Genomic DNA, 15,658 nt, shown 5'->3' on the forward strand with positions numbered 1-15,658 from the left:
TTTCTCAACAGTCCTTTCGAAGAGACATAGTGAGAAGTGAGAGAAGAGACATAAACTTTAATCTCAAAGTCTCAACTTTGAGAACAGATCGAGGCACCAGTTCAGTTGATGCATTACCAGGATTTTCAGTTCCCCAGTACCGAAAGTTTTGCTTGTTTACCTCCCCTGACAAATGAGCATGGCATTCATCTGTCATGTGAAGTTTTTTGAGGAAGTCTGCATCTTCCTCCAACTTTCCTGAGAACCAAATTGCAAAGTCGAGTCGTTTGCGTTTCTGTTGATGAGTAAGCACCGTTTCCATTTGAATTTTGCATGGAAAGGCATGAATGTCTTGGTGAAGGATCCTCTGAACGGTGCTCTTATGAATGTTTGTCTCGGCAGACAGTCGTCGAATCGATTTTTTTGGACTCTGAACAACCGCCTGTCTCACCATTTCCACATTTTCTTCACTGTGACCTGTCCTCTTCCGACCACTGTGACCCTTGTGAAGGTCACAGGTGGTTCCCACATTGGTAAACTTTGCGATGGTGCACTTTATTGTCCGAAAATTTGGTGCATGGCGCAAGTGGATTCCCAAATGTCTCGTGTAAAGACGTTGCAACTGTTGACACTTTTTGTCTGGTGCCAAAGTTCAACAATTTTCGTCTGTTGTTGTACGGTCAGTCTTGGCATTTTTCTCTAGCTTGCTTGGTATCAAAATAAACTTCAGGGTCTCTGCAACACGAAATGAAGCATTCACCACGAAATTACTGCTTTTTTTAGGAGCAAACGAAGCATTTTAAAAGTTGTATATTTTTTGGGACTTTTTTATAGATCCTGGTTGAAACATAAAGGGGAAATTCGAAATGTTTCCATCCTCACAATAACGATATCATTCCATTTTGTTTTATTGGACGTGAAATGAAATCAGAAGGAACATACATCACTGCTGCATTAACTTCCCCTAAAAAAACAAAAAAAGGTAAACTGCATAATTTGGTGCAAACAATTTTTTTTTCATCTCAACACATTCATACATTTGGAGGAGTTATAAGTATTACAAAAATGCATCATCAGTGAAACAACAAATGTAGAAAATAATTTTGTATTATTCAGTTTTGTCGGTGGGTGGACATCAACCATTTCAACCATTTCAACACATTCAACAGATCTTGGAACCAAGATCCACTCACCGAGCTAGCTCTATTGTGCTTCAACTTTTCATAAGAGTCCTGAAGAAAATATTCCTTTCCTTGTGCTGTAATTTACATTTATTTCCTGGAAAAGTTTTAGTGCAGAAAAATTCATTCAATCCCCATAAATGTGAAAAGTAACTTACCAAGTTCAACAATTGAATGATGACTTTGAACTTTTGGAATACTTTCTCTGAAGGCGATGCAAAGTCCATTTTGTTCTGTTATTTCCACAAATTGAGCCACGGCTGGACGTCCGTAATCGTCATCCACAGCAATGGTGCCGACATAAAGCCAGCCAAGGTATAGCACCAGGTGGGCCATGGCATAAACTTGATGTGCATCACTGGGAAAGATGCGCAGGAAGGATGGGAACCGTGACTTATCACTGAAGCAAGTGCATGCTGAAGCATAGCTCACCTGCATGTGACAAACATTGAAACAAAAAGTTAATTCAATATTTCTCCATGTTTGCACAGTCTATTCCAATTCACTCCAATACCAGAAAAGACAAATTATGTTTGCCACTGTTGAAGAAATTTCTAAGTCATCCTGTACATTTGAACATTTATTTAACAAACAACATAAACAAATACATACAAACACATGCATATGCACAAAGGAGTGATTGGTAATACAAACTTATTCCAGATCTCTGAAATATATGATAAAGTTAAGTCCTTTATATATAATCCAGTGAGACATCGTATTTTTTATTTCCATATGCTGACGCCACAGTTTGTCTGATCTTGATTTTCCCAGGTGGAGCTCATCTTCAACCCTCATGCAGCTGCCAGCTTGATTTGGTTGTAGACTTGAAGCATATATTCAAACCCATATTTGTAGATTCTCTCGGCACAGAATGATGCACAGAATTATAGAATGATGTCAAACTGCAAGTCTTTTGGGTATTTTGAGAGATTTCTACAGCATGTAGGTTAAAAGTCAGTCTGGTTCTCACAGACTGGGGAAATATACTATCTTGAAGCAATTAGAGCTTCGTGAATACATCTGGACATTTCCTTAGACCCACATTCCAACTATTTGGTGCCTTATATCTATCATTTCATAAAATCCCTTCGCAAGTAAATATCTTTAAATAATAGGCACTTCCTTGTTTCCTGAAGTCATGCTTGGTTGAAAGGTCAGCCTGACTATTATATATTTTACGAGGCAGGTCAAAACATCCTTCAATACAAAGGAGAGATATGATTTTACATTCAAAAGTAGATACATGTTCAAACACATAAAATCATACCATATTTAAGTACATTTTCTACTACAATATATATTTTAATATCAAGCTCTAAAAAACAATATTTTATTACTGGTTTTATCACCCTCAAACCCATTATGCTAATTTCAGAGAAATTGCATCGACACCACACATGAAGAGTCAGAATTGGTCACATTAGGACAATTTTGATAAGACAAGGAATGTTTGGCTGAATCAAGTTTAGCAGCGTTTGGATGAATAGAATTTGGTTCTCTTGTTTCAGTTGAATCACATTCACTTTAGATCCATTGAGCTGTTGAAATTTAAATCAAGTTGATCATTTTTTTGGTACAAATTAATTACTGATGCAGCTCATGCCACTTTATTCACTTCCAATCCCCCTCAGGAGGAAGGTAATTTTGAGGGCAAAGTCACAAAAATACAAAAAAAACCTCAAATGAAGACAAGACCTGAGCAATTAAAATTAAGTTAAGCAATTTAAAGGCTTGAGTTGAAAGATTTGAGTCTTCATTCACGTCAAGTCTTAAGCTTCTGGAGTCTTATGTCAAGTGTACCACTTGTGTCAAAGGGTCAACAACGAATCTACTTCTAAAGGAAGCTTCAATCGTTTCATGTTGAAATGACATTGATGATCTGGATTATACCTCAATTATTGAAAGTTTCATCCTCTATTGATGTATTGTGAAATTTAAAAGTCTCAGTAAAGAGTACATGTATAACATACAAAGGATAGCTAACCGAGTCGGCAAAATACTGGGAGAAAAATTTGATTTAACAGATAAATATCTGTTTTGCTATCACTAAAGTTAATGAGATAATACAGGACATGGATCATCGACTGAACAATCACAATAAATGGTTGGGGCCATTATTAGCCCCATCAACTCATGTATAGGTCAGGACCAGAGCAAATTCCTTAAATGTTTCACATCTCAAATCTTTAACTCAATTTAACTTCTTATGACAGTCACTGAAAGGAGCTAGCAAATGACAAATCACATGTTTTGTGGAGAACATTAAAAAGTAGAATGACAGCGTTCAATGTCACGAGGTCGTCAGATATGCCTCCTCCCACATTATTACATCATTATACATAATTGTACCAAGTTTGATTAAAATCCATGAACCCAGATTTTAAATATTAAATAATTTGGGCTGCCAAACCATGTGTCCGATCAGGTTGAAATTTAAAACATATATTCCAAATGTCTACTCAATCATAACTGTGGCATTTCACATCGATTGATGAAGCAGTTCAAGAGAAATAATTTTTAGAATAATTTTGTTCAAAGCAATATGGCTGCCAGACCATGTGACCTATTAATTATTCGTGAACAGCTTGGTATCCTCAAGGCTTGGGGAATGTGTGAGTGAAGTTTCCCCTCAATCTGTCAAGCCATTCTTCAGAGGAAGATTTTAAAATGCTTATTCTTCAAAAAAATCAGAGATGCCAAACTATTTGACCGATGACATCATAAGTGGAGAACTTTTGATTTCTCATGGATAGGTGATCATTCTTGTAAAGTTTCACCTCAATCTGTTCAGCCATTATGGAGAAGAAGATTTTTTAAGGTTTTATATGACAAACAACATGGCTGCCAAAACATGTAACTGATGATGTCATCAATTTTTTTCCAATTACAATTTAGCCTTAGATGGCTCTCAAAAATTTTCATATTGATCGGATATAGCGTTTGAGATATGATATTATGACGACATAAGGAAGCCACACCATGTGTGACATTAAAATAATAATTTATTAATTAATCATCCTCGTTTCCCAGAGAGAGCACTTCACATGTGCCAAGTTTCAATTTTTTCCATGCAGCTGTTTTGGAGATAAATGTCCAAAGTTTTTACTTTTTTTCCAACATGGCTGCCATACCACGTGACATATGATGTCATAGTTATCAAACTTTATTCAGCATGGATAGTTGATTATTTGTGGGCAATATCACTTCGATCTGCAAAGTAGTCCTGGAGAATACTTTTTTCCTTAAAAAAAAAATGGCTTCCAAACCACGTGATGGATGACATCACAATAACATTTTTCTGTGTTGACATATTTCACGAGATGAACCTCACAAATTTTCATCCTGATCGAATGCAGCATTCTATTTGTCGAATTTTGAATGGGATAACACTTCACCGATGATGTCAAATCGCTTTTATTCCCTATGCAGAGTATTTGCCAGGTGCCAAGTTTCAATTTTTTTCCATCTTATGGTTTAGGAGAAACAGAGGTCTAAAGTTTTTTTCCATTTTTCCAACATGGCTGCTACCCCATGTGACCCATGACATCATAATTATCATTTAAAATTTCTGGATGATGATTCGCATGTATGGTCAAAATTGTATGTCAATTGGATAAGCGGTTGCAGAGAAAACAGAGAAAATTCACATGTACGTATGTACGTACGTACGTACGGATGGACAGACGGACAATCCAAAAACAATGCCACTGACAACCGTCATAGGAGGCGTGTCCGAAGACAGTCCGAAGTGTCCGAACAGTCACGTGTCCGAAGCCAAAAAGACCAAGATAAACACAAAACCACTTTATTCCATCAAAATGCTTCTGATCAAGTTTGTGGTAGAAAGTGAATGAAAGAGTTGAATGATATAAAAATCACATTTACAGTATATTGACAAACACTGCACATGAAAGGCAAGTGAAAGATGAACTTTCAAGTTTTTCAATGTCTTTAAGTTTTTCTATATTTCGAAAAAACGAAAAACTCAATGACAATAATACATTGACGAACCTGTGGGACATAAAAGATTCCAAGAAGCTCGGCCATGATAGCTGTGAGAGTTGAACCATAAGTACCAATAACAGCTTGATAATAACATGGACTTTTACTTTGTGAGTCCTGTTCCACGTATTGCAATGTTGTGAGCACAGTCTTTGGTTCACTGAAGCAGGAGTCGTGGATGACGTAACCAAGGGTTACATTGGGAAGTAAAGTGGTATTTGAGTTTATCTCATCAATTGCAAAAATCATGGTCAATGCCCACTGGAGAGCTATTGGAAAAAACCTGCAAAAAATTGTTGGGTTTTGTGAGTGGCAGCTTTTCAAAAAACATAAACCTACAGTATGAGAAATTTTTTGACATAAAGTTTATATGAAATGTATCTGTATATGTGGAAAAAAATTGGAAAAGAAGGGCACACTTTGACCTTGCCAGATATGCCTCCACCAATATTATTACACAAGCAAGTACCACCCATCGCTTCGCTAATGGGAATACTGAGAGGGAGGAAAAAAGAGGGGGAGAGGGGTGGGGAAGAGAGAGGAGATTGAGGAGATAGAGAGGGAAAGAGAAAGTGAGGGAGGGGGAAAGAGAGGAGGGTGGGGGAGCGAAGAGGGAGGGGGAGCAAGGAGGAAGGGGGAGAGTGAGGACAGTGGGGGAGCAAGTAGGGAGGGAAAGAGAAAGCAGTGAGAGGCGAGATGAAGAGAAGGCAGGCATGCAGTGGAGCTTTCATTATGATTCACACTGTCTCATCAAAATGCTGCTGCATGGAATAACAGTGAAGTTGAAAACAAAATAATGTCTGAAATACATGTTACACCAGTCCTGTGATAACAATTGACCAGGGGCAAACACCGCATGGTCGTGTCCGAAGCCAAGCTGTCCAGAGACAAAGACCGTCCATACACATCCAGAGACAATCTCCTGTCCAGACATAAATAGTGCCCGGACACACTCAGTGACAATCACTGCTCGGACACGTCCAGAGACGGACTCCCATCCAGACACGTCCTAAGACGATCTCCTGTCCAGACACGTCTGGGGACAAACACCGCCTGGATGCATCCAGAGCCAAGCTGTCCAGAGACAAACACCACCGGGCACTTCCAGAGACAAACTCCCATCCAGACATTAATATAGACCAGACACGTTTGGAGAAAAACTCTGCTCAGACATGTCTGAAGATGAACTCCCACCCGGAAGTGTCCTGGGACAGATGCCACCCAGACGTGTAAAAAGCGAAGCCGTCAGGAGATAAACACTGCCCTGTCACGACTGGAGACAAATTCCCATGCAGCCATAAATACCGCCCGGACACGTTCAGAGAAAAACTCCTGTCCAGAAATAAATACCACCCAGACATGATCAGAGACAAGCACGGCATGGATGCTTCCAGAGACAAACTCTCGTCCAGAGACAAGAACCACCCCGACGCGTCCGGAAACAAGCACCACCCCGACGCATCCAGAGACAAACACCACCCTGACACGTCCATAGACAAACACCACGCCGACGCGTCTGGAGACAAACACCGCCCCGATGTGTCTGGAGAAAAACACCGCCATAAAGCGGCTGGAGACAAACACCGCCTGACGCATCTGGAGATAAAACACCGCCCCACCATGTCTGGAGACAAAAACCGCCCCGAAACAAACGGAGGCAAACACCACCAGGACAAACAGGGTGGCAAATATTGCTCTGACACACACGGAGGCAAACTCCTCCATGATGTGAACGGATGAAAAGACCACCGAGACACGCATGGAGGCAAACACCGCCCGACGTGCATGTATGCAAACACCGCCCTGACATGACCGGAGCCAAACACCACCACGACGCACGTGGTGGCAAATATCGCTCTGATGCGCATGGAGGAAAAAACCTCCATGACGCGCACAGAGGCAACGACCACCAGAATGCGCATGGAGGCAAACACTGACCGAAGTGCACGGAGGTAAACACCGCCTCGACGCGAACGGAGGCAAACAGCACCGTAACGTGCACGGAGGCAAACACCACCCTGACCCCCACGGAGGCAAACACTGCCCTGATGCGCACAGAGGAACACTCTGCCTTGACGCGCACAGAGACAAACAGCACCTTGATGTGTACATAGACAACACTGTCCTGACGCTCATGGAGACAACACCACCCCGACGCACACAAAGGCAATCACGGCCTCCACAGGCAAGGAGGGAAATACTGCCCCTAATTGCATGGAGCCCAAACCCAAACCTCATTATACATAATTTTTGGGCAAACCCAAACACCGCCCTGACCGACGCATCTGGAGGCAAACAATTCCCCGATGCGTATTGAGAAAAACACCGCACCAACGCATCCGGATGTAAACACCACCCAGACGCATCGAGAGACAAATACTGCTCCGATGCTTCGAGACACAAACACCACGCTAATGCATCCAGAGACAAACACGGTCCCAACACGTCTGGAGACAAACAATGCCCTGACCCATCCGGAGACAAACACTGCCCTGGTGCGCATGGAGGCAAACAACGCACTGATGCGCATGGTGGCAAACATCACCCCGACATGCATGGAAGCAAACACAGTTCTGACCCGCATGGAGGCAAACACTGCCCCGACGCATACGGAGGCAAACTCTTCCTTGACGTGCACAGAGGCAAACTCCACCTTGACAGGCACAGAGGCAAACACATCCCTGACACGCAAGGAGGCAAACACTGCCCTGATGTGCATGGAGAAAACAGCACCCCGATGCACACATAGCAACACTGTCCCGATGCTCATGGGGACAACACCGCCCGATGCGCCCGAAGGCAATCACCGCCGTGACTTGCAAGGAGGCAAACTCTGTCCACACGTGCAGGGGGGAAAACACCACTCTGACGTGTCCGGAGGCAAACACCACCCTGACGCATCTGGTGGCAAAAAATGCCCCGATGCATCTGGAGACAAACATACCGGACACATCCAGACATAAACGCCACCCCAATGCATCCGGAGACAAAAACTGCCCCGATGCTTCTAGAGACAAACACCACACAGACGCGTCTGAACGTAAATACCAACCCGATGCATCGAGACACAAACACCGCCCCGAGGAGTCTGATCATAAACATTGCCGGGAGATGTCTGGTGACAATCACCCCTCTGGAAACGTTTGGAGATCAGAGAGGGGGAGAGAGAGAGAGACAGAGACAGAGACAGAGACAGAGACAGAGAAAGAGACAGAGAAAGAGACAGAGACAGAGACAGAGACAGATTAAAAAACATAATGAATATGAATACAGGGTTGGGCATGGAAAAACATGGTCTCTTTCTCTCTTTCCAGCTTATGATCTATAGAATTAGATCATCAAGAAGTAAGTAAGTAAGTAAGTAAGTTGGCAGGGAGATTATGTTATGCACAATGAAAAAACACACACACACACACACACACACACACACACACACACACACACACACACACACACACACACGTGCTTTGCCAAGGTTGGCGATTTTTTGGGCATCGGCAGGTGGAAGTCATTATGACGATTACCAAACTACAGTTCATACCATAGTCAACCCAAAAAACAAACATAGATTTCACTAAAAAAACTATATATATATATATATATATATATATATATATATATATATATATATATATATATATATATATATATATATATATATATATATATATATATATATATATATATATATTGTTGTGGTTGAGGAAATTCGCAAACCACCATTCAGGTCCCGTAGGTGAGATATCTCTGTAAGTGTATGTGTAGTTAGCCCAAACCCGTTGTTTAGAGGGAATAAATGTGATTCATTCAGGCTGCGACCCTTCAAGATAGCCCTTTTTCTGTTCTATCTTTATTTTGAACCAACCACGTCTCAACCGCCATCACACAACAACCACCAACTGCAACGCCGCTTGACAACAACAACAACAACGCCAACAGCCACGACCTTTACCGTCACAACTCGCTCTCGCAATCATCGCATCACCGCCATTCCAAGCGTCACCGTGGCCAGGGACCACCACAATAAACCCTCCACCAACTTCACCTCTCCTCCTTCTGCCGCCATTCCCGCACCGCTTGTGGGCACCGATCCTGGACTCGTACAGGGCGCGCGCCGAGCAGCGGGTGCAAAAAGCGGCCTTTCCGGGGAAGTCGGATCAGGAATGATTCACACCCACTTCCGATCCGTCCAATCATTAAGCGCGGGGCGATTTGGCCCCGCCTCCAGGCGCGTCGGAGTTGAATCGATATATGCAGATTCGCGGATCAGGAATGATTCACGCCCACTTTTCCTCCGTCCAATGGGCGAGCGTGGCTCCGCCCCCGAGCCGATCCTGATCCAAAAATCTGCATATGGTTTCTCCTGTCGCACTATAAAGCGCCGAGCGCGGGGCGAATTGAGTCAGTTGAGAGTTTCTATTTCGGGCTTGGGCGAGTTGGAGAGGTGTGGCAGTGGCAGTGGCAGTGGCAGTGGCAGCGGCAGCGGCAGCGAGAGAGTTTCTGTTTCGGGCTCGAGTTGGAGAGGTGTGGCGGCGGCAGTCAAGACGGGTCTGGAGGGAAGTCGGTCTGTCGGGGTTCGGAGTCTGTCGGGGAGCTGCAGAGAGGAGAAGCCGGGAACGCGGTCGAGGGCGCAGTGAAGTCGCTCGTCGCGGGACCCAAGCAAGCCAGCTATCCTCTTTCCCCAGAGCATCAACAACCCCCCCCTGTCTCCCCCCCCCGCGCTGAGATAGTGTGAAAAGGGGGGCCCCGTTCCCACCCCATTCCAGGCAGTGCCAGCGAGGCCCGCGGAGGAGCGCGGAGTCGGGGCACTGCCGCCATTTTGCGGCTCATCACCAGACGGGTAGGCTCGACGCGGTCTCGGCCCCAGGCCCGTCTGCCCCCTTGTAGTTGAGGGTGGCCCCTTTTTCTTTTGCTTTGGAGTATATGTGTTGTCGGCGCCGTCTGTAAAGTAAAACTGTGTAAGTGTTGCCATGTGCTCGCGTAGTCGGTAGTAGATCTGCATTGTGTTTCTTTTGTTGCAATTGCTTTTGGTGCATAATTGTTGTGTTTTTGTTTCATTTGCTTTTGGTGCATAATTGTTGTAATTGTATATGTGTGCTTTCCGTTTGCCGCGGAATAAATGTGCCTTATGTTGAACTGTTTTTCCCGTTTTGCTTCATCTTTTCTTTAATTGAATCCCCATCTTACTTCACGTAAAGGGTTGGTCGTGGGCTAAATACGCCCAATAATTAATCGGAACCGTCGAGGTTGACGATAACACCGCTCGGTTATCCCGATAGTACGGAAGGGGTCGCTTAAAGTGGCCCGTGTCCGAAGTCGACCTGCGGCGAGGTGCGATCGCACGGTCTACCCTCCGTGTGGGTACATAGGTAGGTCGAATTTGGCGAACAACCCTATCCCACGTGGGGGGGGGGGCGATTGGCACGATCGTGGTGAGTCCGAAAGACCCACCCGTGACTAGTTCCCGGCGTTAGTCCGAGAGGGTCACGACGGAATTGTCCGTCCGGTGGGCGACGTGCCGCGATTTGAGTTACGTGGCCGCTCGCATGCCGGCGGGCGCGAATCCGCAACACTGGTGTCAGGAGTGGGATACAAACTCATCCCCCTCCTCGCGGCACTGGTATCGGAGAAGGGGAAAACGGGCTCTCCTATCTCCAGCTAAATTCACGGGAATCGGTCCAGGGGTGAGAGGAGCGACCCCCGATTCCCTCCAAATTACGAGCAATTCAAATTAACCCTTTACAAGAAATAAGATGGCGTCTCAAGGCGAGCGGGAGCCGGGGCTATTAGTAATGGATTTAGAATGTGTAGAATCCATGGTCCAGGATGAAATCCCCGTGCAGGAAATGTTGGTTGTGCAGGAACCCGAACTCGCCCAACTGAACCTAGAGCCCGAAATAGGTGCGGCGGCGGCCGCGGTGTATGACACCTCCCCTCCCCCTCCCCCTCTCCACCAAAACCCTTCCCCGATCCCTGCCGAAACGGCTCACCCAAGCGCACCCGACGTGGCCCAGCTATTCGCCATGTTGACAGAAATACAATCAGCTGCACGACAGTTGCGAAACGGAATGAGAGGCATGAACGAAAAAATGGATACGAATGCCCAACAGATGGAAAACAAAATGGATGGAGACACGAACAGAATGAAAGAGATGCAGGGTGAGATGCGGCAAATGGGCCAATGTCTGCAGGCGGGCATAATGACGACGCCACGTGTGGGAACAAACGAGCTGGGAGGGAGTGCAACGGCTGTCAAACCCGTGGTCGGGGCGGGTGAGAAAATAATTCCGGAGACGTGTGAGACGAGACACGAGGTAAAGGTATTAGAAAAATTAAAAGAAAGCCAGGAGGAGACAAAGGAGGGATTGAAGGTCGTAACGGTGGAGTGTGAGAAAAGACTTCAAGACATGATAAAGAGAGTTGATAAGCTGCGACCGGAGGTAAAAACGGAGACAGACGAACTGGGAAGACGTGTAGAAAACCACAAGGGCAAGACGGAAGAACAGTTAGAAGCCAAAGCAAGGTCGGAGGGTGCAGAGATGAGAAAAGAATTAGAAAAGGAAGATTCTGAGTTACAGAAACACCAAAACAAAGAGGGGGAATTACCAAAAGAACTGATAGTGTTAAAAGAGGAAAGGAAGAGAACGGAAAATGAAACGTTAAGGAACCACACTGAGCAGATTGAACAATTAGAAGCCAAAGCAAAGTCGGAGTGTGCGGAGATGAGAAAGGAATTGGAAAAGAAAGTTTCTGAGTTACAGAAACACCAAAACAAAGAGAGGGAAGTGACAGACAGTGAATGTGTAGAGGGGATGTAGTTTAGCGACGTAGTGTTAAAAGGAACGTGCTATAGGTTAAGGGACGACGTGGGAGCACGAGTTAGGTAGGGGATTTAGTGAGCAGGATGGCAGAGTTCAGTGGTGTGTGTGTTGAAGAGTTGGTGAGTGAAGTGGAAGCATGGGCTTGGTGAGTGAGTGAGGCCAGCGGGTCTGTGGGAGTGGAGCGAATGGGGAATGCATGGTGCGATGAGTGATTGGGGGGAGGAGTGACTCCCGCCCAAGGGACCCCGGGGTCAGTGTAAAGTGAGTTAGGGGGTTAGTTAAATTGAAAAATGGAGGTCGTTTTGCTGTTGGTGGGAGTGTAGGCTCTAAACCCGTTTGAAGGGGTGCAGGAGCCCTGTTGACGGGCTGGGAGCGTGGCTGCGAAAGGTGAGTATCGCTGAGTGGGTACCCCGGACACCAGGCTAGTCGGCCGTAGTAGGCCAAGGGCCCATGGTGGGCCGGGATAGCATAGTGGGCACGGGTGCGCCCGCTTGGTGTGGGGGCCCGGGGCGCCGTAAGCCGCGTGGGCAGTGTTGTGGGCACAGGGTGACCCTCGGAAAGGGGCCCGGGAAGCCAGCCTGCCACGTGTGCGTTTCAGGGGAGGTGCCATGGGGGGCACTCCCCGGTGTTTAGGGAGCTGGTAGGCTCGGAGGCAGTGTAGTGCCCGGGGGTGCCATAGCGGGAGATTCGGCAGAGGGTCGTGCCTGCCAAGGGGAGCCAAGCGTCCCAGCCATGAGACCGTGTGAGGGCACGGAAAGAAAATTGGGGGGCGAGGCCCGAAATTGAAAGGACACCAACACAGGCGACGGGAATCTGGGTTGTTAGAACCAATAGCTTAAGCGAGAGGCACTTGTTGAAAGCCCCGGGGTAGTTTAACAGTTAAATGGTTAGGGTAGATAGGAAGTGTACCCCTCCGCACCATCCATCCCTTCGCTCTCATTGTGGGCAGCTGGACCCACTTTGTGTTAAGATCGCTGAACTCTGGGGAGGCCAATCTGAGGCTTGGATTGGGCCTCGACAGAGGACGCTAGCTCTCCCTCATTCCGCTCCGGGAAGGGAACGTAGGGGTTGGGAGTAGGCTAGGTGACAGGATAGGTTAGCCGAACAAGGACAGTAAAGGGGGTTAGGGGACGATTTATAGTGGGGAAGTAAACATACAAACAATAACAACAAAAAAAAATTAAATAAGTTGGGGCTAAATTGGGGTTTGACAAATTAAGGGGGTGGGTATAGACAGTGACAGGCAAAGGCGATTGGTGGGAGGGAGACAGTAGGCAGGTCCGAGCCCGCCTTCTGAGTGGCCAGCACCACCGCACTCCCTCCACCAACCTCCACTGCAAGGCAAAGGCCGGCCCACTTCATCGGCTGGCCGTGTTTTGCTTCAAGGCCTGTGCCGGCCACTTCATCGGCAGCTGTTGTTTTGCGACAAGGCCTGTGCCGGCTGGATCGTGTGCAGCTGTTTTCTGCAAGGCCTGTGCCGGCCAGTTCATCTGCCGGCTGTGTTTGCCTGCAGTGGCCTGGTTCTGCAGGCTGTGTTTGCCTGCTGCCTTTGCCATGCCATGCCCACTGCCCATGTTCAGCAGCCCCGTTCAATATTGCTTTGCCCCCCCCCCCTGTTCCTTTCCATGTGCGCCAGGATCAAAGCAACAGTTTGCAAGCTGCAAGAACTGCCCTGTTGGCAGCTACAACACGGGCCTGCAGTGGCGGCCCGTAAACCATGTTTGTGTCCATCCATCCATCCGTTGTGTTCATTGCCTGTGCCACTTGAGCTGGCACGGAGACTGCGTTTGTGCAGCCCATGCACCGTTGTGGTTCACTGCTTTCAGTTAAAAAGGGAAGGCCTTGGACTGCGAGTGAGCAGCCGGCCACGTTCCCCGTCACCTGTATTGTTTGAGCCAGAGACTGCATGCGAGCAGCCTGGCTCCCTGCTAACTGCTTTCTTTTTGCAGAGTTCATTGATCCTGGGCCATGGTTTCGTGTAAAATTTGTAAGTTAAGATGTACTGTACATATGAGTGCGCCCCCGGCATGTCTGTCCTAGCGCCGGCAATTTTATTTAAGTCGTCCGTGTGAGTGGGTTTGTTTGGTTAGTTACTCAGCCCTCAGGTTATTTATTTTGGGGACACGAATACCATGAATGTCGCACTCAGGGATCCGTAGGGAAAACCTACTCGGGGAGAACTACACATGATGGCACATGAAAATTTGACGACTCGGGACGAGTCTGTAAAAAGGGGAGGGGTAGTGTTGTGGTTGAGGAAATTCGCAAACCACCATTCAGGTCCCGTAGGTGAGATATCTCTGTAAGTACATGCGTAGTTAGCCCCAAACCCGTTGTTTAGAGGGAATAAATGTGATTCATTCGGGCTGCGACCCTTCAAGATAGCCGTTTTTCTGTTCTATCTTTATTTTGAACCAACCACGTCTCAACCGCCATCACACAACAACCACCAACCGCAACACCGCTTCACAACAATAACAACACCAACAGCCACGACCTACCTTTACCGATCTCGCAATCATCGCATCACCGCCATTCCAAGCGTCACCGTGGCCAGGGACCACCACAATAAACCCTCCACCACCTTCACCTCTCCTCCTTCTGGCGCCATTCCCGCACCGCTTGTGGGCACCGATCCTGGACTCATACAGGGCGGGCGCCGAGCAGCGAGTGCAAATAGCGGCCTTTCCGGGGAAGTCGGATCAGGAATGATTCACGCCCACTTCCGATCCGTCCAATCATTAAGCGCGGGGTGATTTGGCCCCGCCTCCAGGCACGTCGGAGTTGAATCGATATATGCAGATTCGCGGATCAGGAATGATTCATGCCCACTTTTCCTCCATCCAATGGGCGAGCGTGGCTCCGCCCCCCAGCCGATCCTGATCCAAAAATCTGCATATGGTTTCTCCTGTCACACTATAAAGCTCCGAGCGCGGGGCGAATTGAGTCTGTTTCGTTTCGGGCTCGAGTTGGAACAGAGTTTCTGTTTCGGGCTCGAGTTGGAGAGGTGTGGCGGCGGCAGTCAAGACGGGTCTGGAGGGGAGTCGGTCTGTCGGGGTTCGGAGTCTGTCGGGGAGCTGCAGAGAGGAGAAGCCGGGAACGCGGTTGAGGGCGCAGTGGAGTCTTTCGTCGCGCGACCCAAGCAAGCCAGCTATCCTCTTTCCCCAGAGCATCAACAACCCCCCTGTTTCCCCCCCACGCTGAGATAGTGCGAAAAGGGGGGCCCCGTTCCCACCCCATTCCAGGCAGTGCCAGCGAGGCCCGCGGAGGAGCGCAGAGTCGGGGCACCGCCGCCATTTTGCGGCTCATCACCAGACGGGTAGGCTCGACGCGGTCTCGGCCCCAGGCCCGTCTGCCCCCTTGTAGTTGAGGGTGGCCCCTTTTTCTTTTGCTTTGGAGTATATGTGTTGTCGGCGCCGTCTGTAAAGTAAAACTGTGTAAGTGTTGCCGTGTGCTCGCGTAGTCGGTAGTAGATCTGCATTGTGTTTCTTTTGTTGCAATTGCTTTTGGTGCATAATTGTTGTGTTTTTGTTTCATTTGCTTTTGGTGCATAATTGTTGTAATTGTATATGTGTGCTTTCCGTTTGCCGTGGAATAAATGTGCCTTATGTTGAACTGTTTTTCCCGTTTCACTTCATCTTTTCTTTAATTGAATCCCCATCTTACTTCACG

The 15,658-nt window shown here is 47.1% G+C and overlaps 1 protein-coding gene across 1 annotated transcript in view; it reads right to left on the reverse strand.

Moving 5' to 3' along the window:
• LOC147035871 (extracellular calcium-sensing receptor-like) overlaps positions 1-15,658 on the reverse strand; it is a 78,389-nt gene that overhangs the window by 35,625 nt on the left and 27,106 nt on the right. Inside the window, exons 2-3 of the mRNA XM_085845976.1 lie at positions 5,175-5,448; positions 1,319-1,592 (exon numbers count right to left, since the gene is read on the reverse strand). Coding sequence (XP_085702102.1) covers positions 1,319-1,592; positions 5,175-5,448 — 548 coding nt within the window. The remainder of the gene's footprint in view (positions 1-1,318; positions 1,593-5,174; positions 5,449-15,658) is intronic.

Source organism: Eptatretus burgeri, chromosome 1 (genome assembly GCF_056783735.1).
Source record: "Eptatretus burgeri isolate ZD-2024b chromosome 1, Ebu_testis_v1, whole genome shotgun sequence".
Taxonomy (NCBI): domain Eukaryota; kingdom Metazoa; phylum Chordata; class Myxini; order Myxiniformes; family Myxinidae; genus Eptatretus; species Eptatretus burgeri.